The sequence below is a fragment of the Rhinatrema bivittatum genome, chromosome 8 (genome assembly GCF_901001135.1).
Source record: "Rhinatrema bivittatum chromosome 8, aRhiBiv1.1, whole genome shotgun sequence".
NCBI lineage: Eukaryota > Metazoa > Chordata > Amphibia > Gymnophiona > Rhinatrematidae > Rhinatrema > Rhinatrema bivittatum.
Window position 1 is genome coordinate 255,695,216 of NC_042622.1, and position 15,583 is coordinate 255,710,798.

Genomic DNA, 15,583 nt, shown 5'->3' on the forward strand with positions numbered 1-15,583 from the left:
TCTAAGTTTGTACCTGAGGCAATGGAGGGTAAAGTGACTTGCCCAAGGTCACAAGGAGCAACAGCGGGACTTGAACCCTGGTCTCCTGGTTTGTAGCCCACTGCTCTAACCACTAAGCTATTCCTCCTCCCCGTTATCCACCAGATGATTTGTCTTTTATTAATTTCATCAAGGAAATGTCTGAAACCATACCTTTTCAGCTTCAGACGGAAGAGGACTCTAGGCACAAGATGCTGGAAGTACTCCAGTTTCTAGATGCTCCTAAGGAAATCATGTCTATACCCATTCATGAAATCCTGCTTGATCTCCTGAAGAGAAACTGGGAACACCCATGCTCGGTCCCACCGGTCAACCGCAAGACAGATGCCACCTATCTGGTGCAGTCAGCTCCGGGGTTCCAAAAATCACAGTTGGATCATCATTCTGTGGTGGTTGAATCAGCTCAGAAGACGGCACAACGTTCAAAACCTCATTCCTCCATACCTCCAGGGAAGGAACAAAAATCCCTGGATGCTTTTGGCAGGTGTCTTCCATGACTCCATGCTCATATCTCGCAAGGCATCTTACCAGTTATACATGACACAGTATTACAGAGACCTTTTTAAAAGGATCCAGGACTTCTCTGATTCTTTACCAGAGCAACTCCAGGCTCAACTTCAGAATCTGGCTCAGAAAGGTCTAGATGCAGGAAAGAACGAGGTCCACGATGCATATGATATCTTTGACATGGCCTCTAGAGTATCTGCAGTGGGAATTAGTGCCAGAAGATGGGCCTGGCTCAAATCATCGGACTTAAAAACAGAAGTCCAAGACAGGTTAGCAGATATACCCTGTGTGGGCGACAATCTCTTCAGGGAAAAGATCCGAGAAACTGTGGCGCAGTTGAAGGATCACCATGAAACTCTGCGCCAGCTTTCCTCTGTTCCGTCTTGAGTTTCTGTCTCCCCTAAGAGAACTTTCAGACGTGACTCTATGTGGCCGGCCTAAAGGCCAAGGAAGTTTTATCCTCCGGCTTTTATCCTCCTGGATTTACCAAAAAGGTCAATCCAGGCAGACTTGGCCTCAAAAGTCTCAGCCTGGACCAGCAACAGAGTTTTGACTCCTTCCTCGAGAATGTAAGCCAACCTCCTCTTCCATCCATACCGGTCGGCTCTGCCACTTCAACAGCGCTTGGCTTACAGTCACCACAGACCAGTGGGTACTGGCAGTAGTCACTCAGGATTACCACCTAAATTTCCTGACTGTTCCAGCGGACTCTCTGCCTCGGCTGACGTTGAACGTCCGACCACTCTCTCTTGCTCGAATAGGAGGTCTCATTCCTCCTCAAATCCAGTGCCCCCTCTCCCAGCAGGGTTTTATTCCCGGTATTTTCTAATGCAAAAGAAGGCATACGCCAGATACTGGACCTCCACGCCCTAAACAAATTTTTGCAGAGAGAAAAATTCAAAATGGTAACTCTGGGCTGTCTACTTCCTCTTCTACAAAGAGATTGACTATGCTCTCTAGATCTCCAAGACGCTTACACACACCTCAATTACTCCATCTCATCGCAAGTACTTGTGATTCCTGGTCGGCCCCCATCATTTCCAGTACCATGTATTACCATTCGGCCTGGAGTCCGCTCCACGAGTATTCACCAAGTGCCTGGTGGTGGTCGCAGCCTTTCTCAGGTATCAGGGAGTGGATGTCTACCGTTAACTCGACGATTGGTTGTTAAGGGCTCCGACTCAGCAGGGCGTACTAACCTCCCTGCGTCTCACTATCAACACCCTGATTTTCTTAGGGTTTTTAATCAACTATTCCAAATCCAAGATAGTTCCATCCCAAACCCTATCCTTTATAGGGGCCGACCTAAACACTATACAGGCGAAAGCCTTCCTCCCCCAGAATCGTGCTTTCGCCATAACATCTCTGGCTCATCAACTGCAGACTCGAGTGTCTTCGACTGCTCGTCACTTCCTCATACTGCTGGGTCACATGGAGTCCTCGGTACATGTCACTCCGATGTCTTGCCTCGCCATGAGAGTAATGCAGTGGACCTTAAAATGCCAGTGGATTCAAGCTTGTCAGCCAATGTCCAGCATTGTCCAGGTTACCAAGCAGCTCAGTCTGTCACTAGCCTGGTGGATGCACCACTCCAATCTCATTCAAGACCTTCCATTTCAGGCTTCAAATCCTCAAATTACATTAACAGACGCATCCAACCTCTGGTGGGGTGCACATGTAGGCAACCTGCAGACTCAGGGAACCTGGTCTCCAGAGGAAGTCAAACACCAGATAAATTTCCTGGAGCTACGGGCGATCAGATATGCCCTCAAGGCCTTTCAGGATTGCCTATCAAACAAAGCTATCCTGATTCAAACGACAGTCAGGTTGCGATGTGGTACATCAACAATCAAGGGGAAACGGGCTCCTACCTCCTGTGTCAGGAAGCTGCACAGATATGGGCATGGGCCCTTTCCCGCTCGAAGTCCCTCAAAGCAACCTACTTGCTGGGAGTAGACAATGTGTTGGCAGACAAGTTAAGTCTCTCTTTCCATCCGCATGAGTGGTCTCTCAACCCCATGATAGCGGACACGATATTTCAACGTTGGGGTTACCCTCGCATAGACCTCTTTGCGTCGATTCACAACCACAAGGTAGTCAACTTCTGCTCTTTCATTCACAGTCACCACTCGCAACCAAGAGATGCCTTCACCCTCTCCTGGTCCAGCGATCTCCTTTATGCGTACTTCCTCTCATTTCAAAGACTCTCATGAAGCTCCGGCAGGACAAAGGATTAATGATTCTGATAGCTCCCCATTGGTCACATCAGGTGTGGTTTCCAGTCCTCCAGGACCTATCAGTACGCCGACACATTCCTCTGGGAAAGGATCCCCTTCTAATCACTCAGAACGAAGAGTACTTCCGTCATCCCCAACCTCCAGGCTCTGTCTCTGACGGCCTGGATGTTGAAAGGTTAATACTCCATCCTTTTAACCTTTCAGAGTTGGTATCCTGAATCCTGGTGGCTTCACGAAAGCCTTCAACAAGAAGATCTTATTGCTCTAAATGGAAGAGGTTTACACTCTCGTGCATTTCCATGTCCATAGACCCCTTTACTTGTTCCATTGCGAGGTTCCTAGACTTTCTCTGGCACCTGTCAGAGTTAGGCCTAAAAACTTCCTCTATCAGGGTACATGTTAGTGCAGTGTCTGCGTACCATAAGAGTATAGGTAATGTTTCCATTTGCACGCAAACCTTAGGATCACGTTTCATGAGACGCTTGCCCCATTTAAAACCTCCACTGTGCCCTCCTGCCCCTGCTTGGGACCTTAATGTAGTTTTGGGACAGCTCATGAAACCCCCGTTTGAGCCTCTTCACTCCTGTGATCTCCGCTATCTCACCTGGAAGGTAGTTTTTCTTCTTGTGATCACGTCTGCTCGCAGAGTTAGTAAATTACAGGCATTAGTTACCTACCCGCCTTACACTAAAATTCTGCATGACAGGGTAGTGCTCCGCACTTACCCTAAACTTTTTCCAAAGGTAGTGTTGGAATTTCATATTAACCAATAAATTATCCTACCTACCTTTTTTCCCAGGCCGCATTTGAACCCAGGAGAACAGGCTCTGCATTCCTTGGACTGAAAACGTGCTCTAGCTTTTTATCTGGACCGCATGTCGGCCCGCAGGAAATCCACTCAATTGTTTGTTTCTTTTGATTCCATCAAAACCTGTGGGAAAGCAGACCCTCTCCTCCTGGTTGGCGGAATGCATTTCTTTTTGCTACCAGCAAACAGGCATGCCGCTACAAGAACTTGTAAAAGCATACTTTGTCAGGGCCATGGCGACATCAGTAACGCACCTTTGTTCGGTGCCGCTTGCTGATATTTGTAAGGCTGCTACCTGGAGTTCCCTCCATACCTTCGCAGCCCATTATTGCTTAGATAAGGCTGGCAGACAGGATTCCATCTTTGGCCAGTCTATTCTACGCAACCTATTTTCAGCTTAACTTCCCAACATCCTTCCACTGACCCGTTCAGGATGCCCTCCTAACCAAATTTCCACCCCTGTTGTTTTGCCTGTTGCACGTCTTTGGGTGCAATTGGTGCTTTGCTCAGGCATCCTCAGCTTGGTACTCACCCATATGTGAGGACTATCATCCTACTTGTCCTGTGAGAAAGCAGAGTTGCTTACCTGAAACAGATGTTATCCCAGGACAAGCAGGATGCTATTCCTCACATATGGGTGACGTCACTGAACGGAGCCCAGGCGGGAAAGCTTTCTGTCAAAGTTTCTAGAAACTTTTGACAGCATGCTATGATATTCTCTGCCACAGGTGTCTCTCTTTAGTCTTCACTTTTCCGTGCTGCCGTTCGCACCGCGGACCGATAGCCCTACTGTTGGGAATCTCTCTCTTGACTGAAAAGTCATTTAATAAAATATTCTCTGTCACGGGGAAAACCTCTACCTCGCCGGCTGGTGAGTACTCTCGTTTTAAAAGAATTTTCGGCCGAAAATTTTTTCTCACACACACACAACCGCTCGTTCATCGACGGCTGTCTATCGAAAATGGCGACCGGTTTCAAAAAATGCCCGGTCTGCAACCGAAATATGTCTATCACCGATCCGCATTCGGAGTGTGTAATGTGCCTCGGGGAACAACATGATGTCAGTACCTGCACCAAATGTGCAGAAATGACGGTCAAAGGATGAAAGGCCAGGCAAAAGAAGATGGAACACCTATTTTCTCTTCAGCTAATTCCTTCTCCCTCAAAAGCACCGAGGTCGTCTCCGGCTGGAGCAACAAAGAAAGTTTTACTTAAAAAACCGCATCCGAATGGATCAGGGGATCGGTCATCCTCGCCATCGTCTGTACTCTCTACAAAGTCGACAGAACGATCCATAACCAAACATCGACATTGATCATCGTCCGCATCGGTGTCCCAGGACGAGTCGATGCCGAAGCGGTCTAAAAATCAGGACACGCCGGTGGTTGGCCTTCGCCGACACCGTCATCGATGGCCATTACACCATTACCATCGCATACACCATCGGAGTCTTCACTCACACACCACAGCTAGAATTGTCTACATTTATTAGACAAGCTGTTTTCCAAGCTCTACAAGAGCAACAACTTCCGACAGGCCTGTCAATGCTGACTTCCGGGTCGATGCCGATACCCTCCATATCTATGCCGATGCCCATGGCTCTGCCATCGATGCCGATACCTTCACCGTCAGTATCGATGCCGGTGATAACACCGATGACAACAATGTCTTTTCTCCCATGATCCTCGACGGGTTCTATAACTACCACACCGAGGCTACTAACACAATCTACATCGATGATTTTTCAAATTCCATCAACGATCCAAACGACAGCATCCCTGCCACCACTGGATCCACCAGAGGAGGTGCAGGATGAAGCATTTTACCATCGCCTCCTACAAAGATACCAAAAAGTCATCGACAAATTGCCACCTATCACAAAAAGAAAGGCATCTGCTGATTTTTTCCTCGATGATCCACAACCTGGACCTTCAGGGCTGCAAGCCCCACCAGCACCAACAACTCAAACAACTTATAGAGAAGAATCAGAAGACTCCTGGGATGATGAACCCTCTCAATTTTCCTCAGAGGAGTTCATGTCCAATCCTTCTTCTCCTGACCAAAGAAAGAAGTCACCTCCAGAAGATCTTTCCTTCTCATCCTTCATACAAACTATGTCTGATTCCATTCCATTTAAATTGACTGCTGAGGAGGAAACAAGAGCACAAACTCTCGAAGTATTACAGTTTGTGGATCCACCCAAACAGGTACTGGCAATACCTGTACATGAAGTTTTACTGGACCTTCAGAAAAGAATCTGGGAACACCCAGCTTCCATACCTGCAGTAAACAAAAGAGTAGAAACCATCTACATAGTTCAACCAGCTCCTGGGTACCACAAACAACAATTGCCCCATCAGTCTGTCGTTGTGGAATCAGCACAGAAGAAATCTAAACGTGTGCGTCCACACTCCTCCATCCCACCAGGCAGGGAGCACAGGTTCCTGGACACAATGGGTAAGAAGATTTACCAGAGTTCCATGCTGAGTACTAAAATCTCTGCATATCAACTCTATATAACTCAACACCAGAGAAATCTCTGGAAAGAGATGGAACAATTCATCACTTCCTTACCCACTCAATTCCAAGAGCCTGCTCAAGCAATTATATCAAAAGGTCTTGAGGCAGGAAAACACGAAGTGAGAGCAGTTTATGATAACTTTGAAACCGCTTCAAGAACAGCAGCAGCGGGAATCACTGCCCGCCGGTGGGCCTGGCTCAAAGCATCTGACCTCAGGCTTGAGGTACAAGATAAGCTTGTTGACCTTCCCTGTCTCGGTGACAATCTCTTTGGAGATAAAATTCAAGAAGCTGTTCAACAGCTCAAGGATTACACTGAGACACTAAAACAACTGTCTCAAACCCCACAAGAACCTCCTAGTCAACCTTCTCGTCGTCCTCCACGAAGAGATGTGAGATGCTCTTAATACAGGCCACGCAAGTACTACCAACCAACAAATAGGCCAACTCGGCGATCTCAAGCCAGACAATCCAGGCCTGCCCGTCCACAACCGCCTGCACAGACAGGGCCTGCAACAGGCTTTTGAGGATTACACCAGAGAACAGATTCAACCTTGCAATCCCAAGCCAAATCTTCCAGTGGGAGGCAGAATATCCCTTTTTCACAAAAATTGGCAAAACATAACCTCAGATCAATGGGTTCTTTCAATAGTCGCCCGAGGTTACAAACTAAATTTCACTTCAATTCCTCCTGAATGTCCACCAACATCCTGCCATCAACAAAACTCTCAACTTCATCAATTACAAACAGAATTATCCACCCTTCTGAGATCCAAGGCCATTCAACCAGTGCCTCGGACACAGAAGGGCAGGGGATTCTACTCCAAATATTTCCTCATTCCAAAGAAAACTGGAGGCCTACGTCCCATCCTAGACCTCAGAAATCTCAACAAATTTCTAAAGAAAGAAAAGTTCAGGATGGTTTCTCTAGGCACCATGCTTCCACTTCTTCAAGCAAAGGATTGGCTTTGTTCTCTGGATCTTCAAGATGCTTATGCTCACATTCCAATATACCTTCCTCATCGCAAATACCTGCGCTTCACAGTAGGCCTTCAACATTACCAATACAGAGTTCTCCCATTTGGACTGGCATCTGCTCCCAGAGTCTTCACCAAATGTCTAGCAGTAATAGCAGGACACTTACACAAAGAAGGTGTCCATGTTTTTCCATATCTAGACGACTGGCTCATAAGGAGTCCATCTCAACAAGGACAATAACTTCTCTCAACCAAACAATTGCTCTACTTCACTCCATGGGGTTTCTTATCAATTATCAAAAATCCCATCTCACTCCAACTCATCTGCTTCAATTCATAGGAGCAGATTTGAACACAAACCAAGCAAAAGCCATTCTACCCATAGAACGGGCAGAGGCACTTGTTCAATTAGCAAGGTCCATTTCCTTACGGACACAAACCACAGCTCATCAGTTTCTGATTCTGCTAGGTCACATGGCATCAACAGTTCATGTTACTCCTATGGCAAGACTAGCCATGAGAGTAACTCAATGGACTTTAAGGTCACAATGGATCCAAGCCATTCAACCACTACACTATCCGATTCAAGTGACCCACCAATTAAGATCATCTCTACTTTGGTGGACCAACATAGACAACCTGTGCAAAGGCCTGCCTTTCCAACAACCAGTCCCAGAGATTACTTTAACCACAGATGCATCCACCTTAGGATGGGGAGCACATGTTGACAATCTGCACACTCAAGGGACTTGGACAAAACTCGAAGCAACATATCAAATCAATTTTCTAGAGCTCCAAGCTATACGTTATGCACTACATGCGTTCCAGGACTGCCTTTCACACAAGACTGTTCTCATCCAAACAGACAACACAGTAGCCATGTGGTACATCAACATACAAGGAGGTACGGGCTCGTATCTCCTTTGTCAAGAAGCAGCACAGATTTGGGGCTGGGCCTTGAATCACTCAATGTCCCTACGAGCCACTTATCTGGCAGGCATTCACAATGTAGTGGTGGACCGACTCAGTCGTCAGTTCCAACCACACGAATGGTCCCTGGATCCTGCAGTAGCAACCAGGATATTTCAACGTTGGGGTCAACCAACCATAGACCTCTTTGCATCACATCTGAATCACAAAGTGGACAACTTCTGTTCTTTACACAAACAGAAGAACCAGCCAGCCAAAGACGCCTTTGCTCGCCCTTGGAACTCAGGCCTACTATACGCGTATCCTCCAATACCGCTCATAACCAAAACTCTAGTGAAGCTACAACAGGACAGGGGGACCATGATTCTCATAGCCCCATATTGGCCTTGACAAGTATGGTTTCCCACACTGCTAGACCTCTCAGTGAGAGATCCAATTCGTCTAGGAGTAGCTCCCACTCTCATTACTCAGGATCAGGGTCGGTTGTGACATCCCAACCTTCAGTCCCTATCCCTGTCAGCATGGATGTTGAAAGCTTGATATTACAGCCACTCAATCTTTCATCTCATACATCTCAGGTGCTTATAGCTTCACGTAAACCTTCCACACGAAAAAACTATTCTTCTAAATGGAAGAGATTTACGTTGTGGTGCTCAGCAAAAGATATAAATCCTTTCACTTGCCCCACACCTTCTCTACTGGACTATTTATACCATCTTTCGAACTCTGGTCTCCAGACCTCATCTATATGAGTACACTTAAGTGCAATCTCTGCTTACCATAACAAGATAGGTGATGCATCTATAGCCACACATCCTCTCGTAAGCAAATTTATGAGAGGTTCAACTAACCTTAAACCACCAATTCACAAACCTGTCCCAAGCTGGGACCTGAATTTGGTACTAACAAGACTCATGCGCTCCCCTTTCGAACCCATCGACTCTTGTAATCTTAAGTTTCTCACATGGAAGACTATCTTCGTCATAGCCATTACTTCAGCTAGAAGGGTTAGTGAGTTACAAGCACTTGTCACCTACGAACCTTATACAAAGTTCCTAGATGACAAAGTGGTTCTCCGTACACATCCAAAATTCCTTCCAAAAGTAGTTACGGAATTCTACTTGAACCAATCCATAAATTTACCCACATTCTTTCCAAGGCCTCATTCCCATCCAGGGGAAACAGCATTGCACACCCTAGACTGTAAGCGTACACTTGCTTTCTATCTAAACCGTACTGCAGTCCATAGGAAATCCACTCAACTTTTTGTTTCTTATGATCCAAACAAGCCAGGTAAAGCTGTGGGTAAACATACCTTATCCAATTGGATAGCAAATTGCACAGAGTTCTGCTATGAACAAGCAGGCCTTCCTCTTCAAGAGCGAGTAAAGGCACATTCAGTAAGAGCAATGTCAACTTCAGTATTTATTTATTTTTATTTAAAAACTTTTCTATACCGTCGCTAAGTTATATACCATCGCAACGGTTTACAGATAGGCACATAGACTAAGGTAAGTAAATGTAGGATATCTTACATTCTAACAGGTGCCAATAAAGTTCGGTTACAATTTCATAAATAAAATCATTATTTGAGTAATGTTGGTCAAGTCCAGGTATATTATTGAGTTACTATCGCTGTGAAATATTACTTCTTAAAAGTAGGATTGATTAAATTCATTCTCATCTGCATTACCTTGTACTTTCATTCTCTACCCTCCACACTCTTTAGTGAAGGCTTTTTTAAAGAGCCATGTTTTTAGATTTTTCTTAAAAGTTTTGAGATTATTCTGTAATCTGAGTTTGGGTGGCATCGTGTTCCATAGTATGGGCCCAGCCAATGATAAAGCCCTTTCTCTCACTTGGGTTAATTTTGCTGACTTTATGAAGGGATTGTTAGTAGTGCTTTGTTTTCTGAGCGGAGGTTTCTTTGTGGAACGTGTACTCGTAAGGCTGTGTTTAGCCAGTTTGCTTCTTTATCATATATTAGTTTGTGTATGGTGCATAAGGCTTTGTATTTTATCCTGTATTCGATGGGTAACCAATGTAAGTCTGCTAGAGTTTCGGTTATATGGTCCCTCCTCTTTTTTCCCGTTACTTTTCTGGCTGCAGTATTTTGAAGTATCTGGAGTGGTCTTATCGATGTGCTTGGGAGTCCTAGTAAGAGTGCGTTGCAGTAGTCAGTGCTAGAAAAGATAAGTGTTTGCAAAACTGTTCTGAAGTGGGCAGGTGTGAGTAATGGTTTTAATCTTCTGAGGACCATAAGTTTTGCGTAGCCTTCTCTTACTTTTATAGATATGTGTTGCTTCAGGTTGATTTCTGGGTCCATTATTACTCCCAGATTCCTTACTTTTTCGGCTAGCTCAATTTTTTGGTTATTTCTTAGGGTTATCGGTGTTTGAATGATTTTAGTATGTTTTCTCTCAAGGTGAAGGAATTCAGTTTTGTCAATGTTGATAACCAGTTCCATCTGGTTTAGTAGTTGTTTAATTATGTCTAGGTACATGTTAGCTAGATTTAATGTTTTTTCAATTGTGTCGTCTATTGGTAGAATTAATTGAATGTCGTCTGCGTAAATGTAATGTATTATCCCTAGGCCTGCCAGCAGATGACATAAGGGTAGCATATATATGTTAAAGAGGGTAGCAGACGGCGCTGAACCCTGAGGTACTCCTGTTTCAAGTTTAAATTTTTCTGATAATGTGTTTTTTATCTGGACTTGAAAGAACCTGTAGCACATTTTTGTTCAGTGCCAATCTTAGACATATGCAAAGCAGCAACATGGAGTTCTCTTCACACCTTTGCAGCTCACTACTGCTTAGACAAAGAAGGAAGACAAGATTCAGCCTACGGACAATCTGTCTTAAAGAACTTGTTTCCAGTTTAATCCCAACTCCTCCTACATCCAATGTTCTGGGATCTTCGGCTGACTCATTCAACAACAATACTTCACTGTTGCCTCAATACAACATGACTCAGCCTCTAGCTTGCTATTCACCCATATGTGAGGACTAGCATCCTGCTTGTCCTGGGATAAAGCAAAATTGCTTACCTTGTAATAGGTGTTATCCCAGGACAGTAGGATGTAGTCCTCACAGAACCCACCCGCCACCCCACGGAGTTGGGTCTCATACCTTTTATTATTTTATTTTTTGCTATCGCTTTATGCTATATAACAGACTAAAGAGAGACACCTGTGGCAGAGAATATCATAGCATGCTGGGCATGCTCAGTAGCCTCACAGGGCCAGTCAAAAGTTTCTAGAAACTTTGACAGAATGCTTTCCCGCCTGGGCTCCGTTCAGTGACGTCACCCATATGTGAGGATTACTTCCTGCTGTTAGGACAGCAGGATGTTATTCCTAACAAAACCTGCCCGCCACCCCGCGGAGTTGGGTTCGCTTAAGTTTTCTTATTTTATTTTTCGCATGTACTTTTGCTATATTACGAGACTGAAGGGGGACCCCCTGCTGGATGCAGGGTAGGTGCTGTACTGGGCATGCCCAGTAGGTGCCAGTCAAAGTTCTAGAAACTTTGACAAAAGTGTTCCGTGATTGGGCTCCATCCGGATGATGTCTCCCATAGGACCTGCTGTCCTGTGAGAACACCTGTTACAGGTAAGCAACTCTGCTTTCCCTTGAAACTTGTTCTTTCTTTTATATATATTCTTTTCAGTTACCATCTCTCCTTCCCATCGCCACCCTCTGCTCCCTTGTACAGTTCCACCCCCATCCCCCACACTGTCTCCTCTTGTATATAATTAATTATGTCTAATTTTTTCTAATTTTGTCTAATTTGGTTAACCATATGTAATCTCATTTAATAACTGTGGCGCCCGTTGGCTCTACAGTAAAGTTAATTTACCTTTTAACTATCTATCCTTCCTCCACCTATCATTGTAACTTCCTTTCTCAGTTGTCTGTAAACCGACATGATGTTTTTTACGAATGCCGGTATATAAAAAATTATAAATAAAATAAAATAAATATATCTTGGCTGAACAGGAACTGAGAAAAGTGTTGGAGTTGCTGCAGTGCAGGACGTCAAATGCATGCACAGAAAAGGTTCTAGTCTTTTCCAGACACCTCTTGAATTTCTTTTTACTCAGCACCACAGACAGTTATGACTGTAATGCTGAGTTAGCTGCTGGTTTTCTTTATTCTTGGTGTAGAATTATGAGAATGGCACATTGGTGTGCTGTCTCTGTAGTTCTTTGGAACATATGTCTTTCTGAAATATTCCAAATAAAACCAATGCTCGATTGATGGAATAGGTCTAGTGTGGGTGTTGGAGGTTGGCCCCAGGTGCATATTTCCTGGGAGAGTAGAGGCAGACCGACTCACAGAATTTTCTGCAGGAACCTCAAAGCACATTTTTGAAGCAACAGATATTATAAGAGATTCTTTTCACTACTTATACAGGCCTTAAGTCTGATTTCGTGGTTGGAGCCAAGAAGTACTGGGTTCAAATACCAGCGTTCTCACTGACCTAACTTATTTTGCCTCTTCTTACTCATCTGTAGTTAGGCAATAATGTTGCTGAGATTACACAGTGTTATGAAATTCTGCTTTGGATATGGGAGTCAACAGAAAACCCATACATATGAAGAGGGCAGTAAGTTAAAGCTGCAGCCATGCTTTCTGACATTCACATGAAATGTGCACACTTGAAACCATTGGTCACTTAAGATTGTCTTGGGGATGTATAACAACACATACCTCAGCCTACACCAGTGTAGAAAACTGGAATTGGTGTGTATTGATATGTTAGGCCCACTTGACTCCAGTTAATACTTCAGTTCCTGCCTTAACAGAAAATGCAAATAAGCATTAGCAAATATATTATGATGCTGTGCAGAGCCCTGAACCAATCTTGCAGATAAGTTCTCAAGGAATTTTTCTAGCTCTCTTCGTTATTGGGCTGGTCTGCTGAGTTGGGATTTGTCTTCTTAAGTAGTGCATGCTCCTTATCTTATCACATTTTCTTCTGATCTGTTATTGCTTGTCCATTAGTAGGGTATGGTTGCAGAGGACCTTTAAATGTTGGTTGTCTTTCTATCACAGCACCGGAGCAGAAAAAGAATGACAACATGGGAGTTCCAAGTGTAAGTCTCTGCTCTTTTCCCTTTTGATAGGTTGTTTAGCTTGACCCTGAAGAAGCTCATCATGCTGAAAGAGCTGGACAAGGACCTGAATTCAGTAGTAATTGCAGCAAAACTTCAGGTAGGTCTGATTGTGTGATACTTGCAAACCACAGGGTAAGTAAATGCTCAGAAAGCTGTTCGTTGAAGAGGAAACACCAGGGACTTGATTCAGGCCATAGTTTTGGGGACAGTCTTAGTGAGTTAGTGAGATTAAATCTGACACATAGGTCACAAGAGACATAAGTGCCTGATGGCAACTTCTGCTAATGTTTAGCTCTGGATCGGAATGGATGTAACTGCTTCTGAATGGAACACATTCTCTATCTGGAACTAAATACTTCTGGTGCATAACCTCAGTCTGTTGCTAATACTTTATGTCAAATAAGTTACACACTAGATGTTTCACAAATTATTTTTTTCTTTTGTGGACTAACTGGATACAAATTAAGTGAACAAAACTTGTAAAATAAACATGTAATTTAAAAAGCACAGAGCAGTTATATGGAGGCGACTGGAATGTATCTGTAATTTTTGGTAAGTGAGTTCCAAACCCCGCTGATTACTATCATTTTTATTGATGAGTAGTTGAGCAGCTGTTGTGAACAGATCCCATGGTAAACTTCTTCACTGGGCAAGGTTACTACCCCTCTTTAGTAGAATGATGTCTCAGGTAATCTAGTCTTGAATGTATAGTTCAGGGAAACCCACTGGCAAGTACAAAAAAATTACACAAATCCATTCCCTGGAAAATAATTTAAACTGGGTACAGGGTTGATGGTAGCAATAGTATCTGTTTGTTTACAGAAGACTTTAGGTAACCAAAAAAAAATCCAGGATCCATACAAACAGGAATTACACAGTGAAGTTAGATAGAAAGAGATTGTATTTACCAAATACAGATTATACCAAATACCAGATTTACCAGCTTGAATTATTATATTTACGCAGACATACAGTTAATATTTAACATAGACGGTGATATTGAATCTACTTTTAGAATGATTAATATGTATTTAAAAATTATAAGTCAACTCCTTGCTCAGATGAAATTAGTACTAAATATGGACAAATCTGTTTTTATGGTTTTAGACAAAAATTTTAACTTAGAAAAAAAGATAATTCTTGATGATCAAACTAGTTTTAATTTGACAGATATAACTAGGAATTTAGGATTAATTATTGATTATGAATTAAATTTTAAGGCACATGTATCTACAAAAGTCAAAGAAGGTTTTAATAAATTGAGGCTATTGAAGCGTCTTAAACCTCTGCTTTCATTTAATAATTTTAGGTATGTTTTACAAACACTAGTGTTTACAGGACTGGATTATTGCAATTCAACCATGCTGAGACTCCCCAAATCTACCCTGAGGCCTCTTCAGGTCATACAGAATGTTGCAGCAAGGCTATTAACAAACACGAAGAAAAGGGACCATATTACTCCAGTATTGAAATCATTACATTGGTTGCCATTAGAGTACAGAATCAAACATATAAGGCATTGTGCATGATCTATAAGATTATACATGAAGACAAAAACAAATGGCTGAACTCTACCATCAAGCTGCATGTACCTCAAAGGGATCTCAGATCCTACAATAAAGGATTATTATCAATACCAAATATAAAATCAGCACGCCTGAGTGAGGTTAGAGACAGGGCAATTTTGGTCGCAGGACCAAAACTTTGGAACAGCTTGCCTCCAGAGTTGCGAATGCAGGAGGATTTAAAACGATTTAAGAAAGACTTGAAAACTTGGTGCTTTCAACAAGCCTATGGAGCTGAGATTTAAAAGATAACTGAAAGCTGGATTCCACACGATATTTTCTTATCTTTTGAGTTCCTGTCTATTTTATTCTTATTTTAAATTGTTAGTTTTTTAGTACTATGTTTAATTTAACTAATTAGTCCTATTGTTTTTATCAATTTTATTGTATTTTCTGTTTCTTACTTGTTTTTAGCTATATTGTAAACCATAAAGATAGAATCATGTGTTCTGACTCAACCATATCGGATCGGTTTACATCAAACAGGGTAAAAACTGTAGCGACAAATAATGTAAGTCAACAAAGAAGTGGAAGAGGCAAAGTTACATTCAACAGGGAGTAAGAACTTGGAGGCTTAATCAGCTGGAAAGATAGGTTAGAGCAGGCAGAAATTATAAATATACCAATGGTAAGATAGATTAAGGCATAATGTGATTAGGAGTATCAGGGACAATCGTGTAGGCAGAGGATAAGACCATCATACAGGCATAGAGTAAGGCACCCTAGTGAGTATCAAGGGGTTCAGAGAAGGCTTGGCTGAAGAGCCACGTCTTGAGTTTTTTCCTAAAAGTTAAGAGGCAGGATTCCAATCTGAGGTCTGAGGGGATGTTATTCCAGATATCTGGGCCTGCTATCGAGAAAGCTCGATCTTTAGTCGAA

The 15,583-nt window shown here is 43.2% G+C and overlaps 1 protein-coding gene across 2 annotated transcripts in view; it reads left to right on the plus strand.

Moving 5' to 3' along the window:
* The window catches only part of PACS1 (phosphofurin acidic cluster sorting protein 1), a 478,069-nt gene that overhangs the window by 36,232 nt on the left and 426,254 nt on the right, over positions 1-15,583 (plus strand). For both annotated transcript variants that reach the window (XR_003858449.1, XM_029614641.1), the window contains exon 2: positions 13,149-13,236. Coding sequence is in view for 1 of the 2 variants with exons in the window: in XM_029614641.1 (XP_029470501.1) it covers positions 13,149-13,236 (88 nt within the window). In the remaining variant the exon portion in view is untranslated. The remainder of the gene's footprint in view (positions 1-13,148; positions 13,237-15,583) is intronic.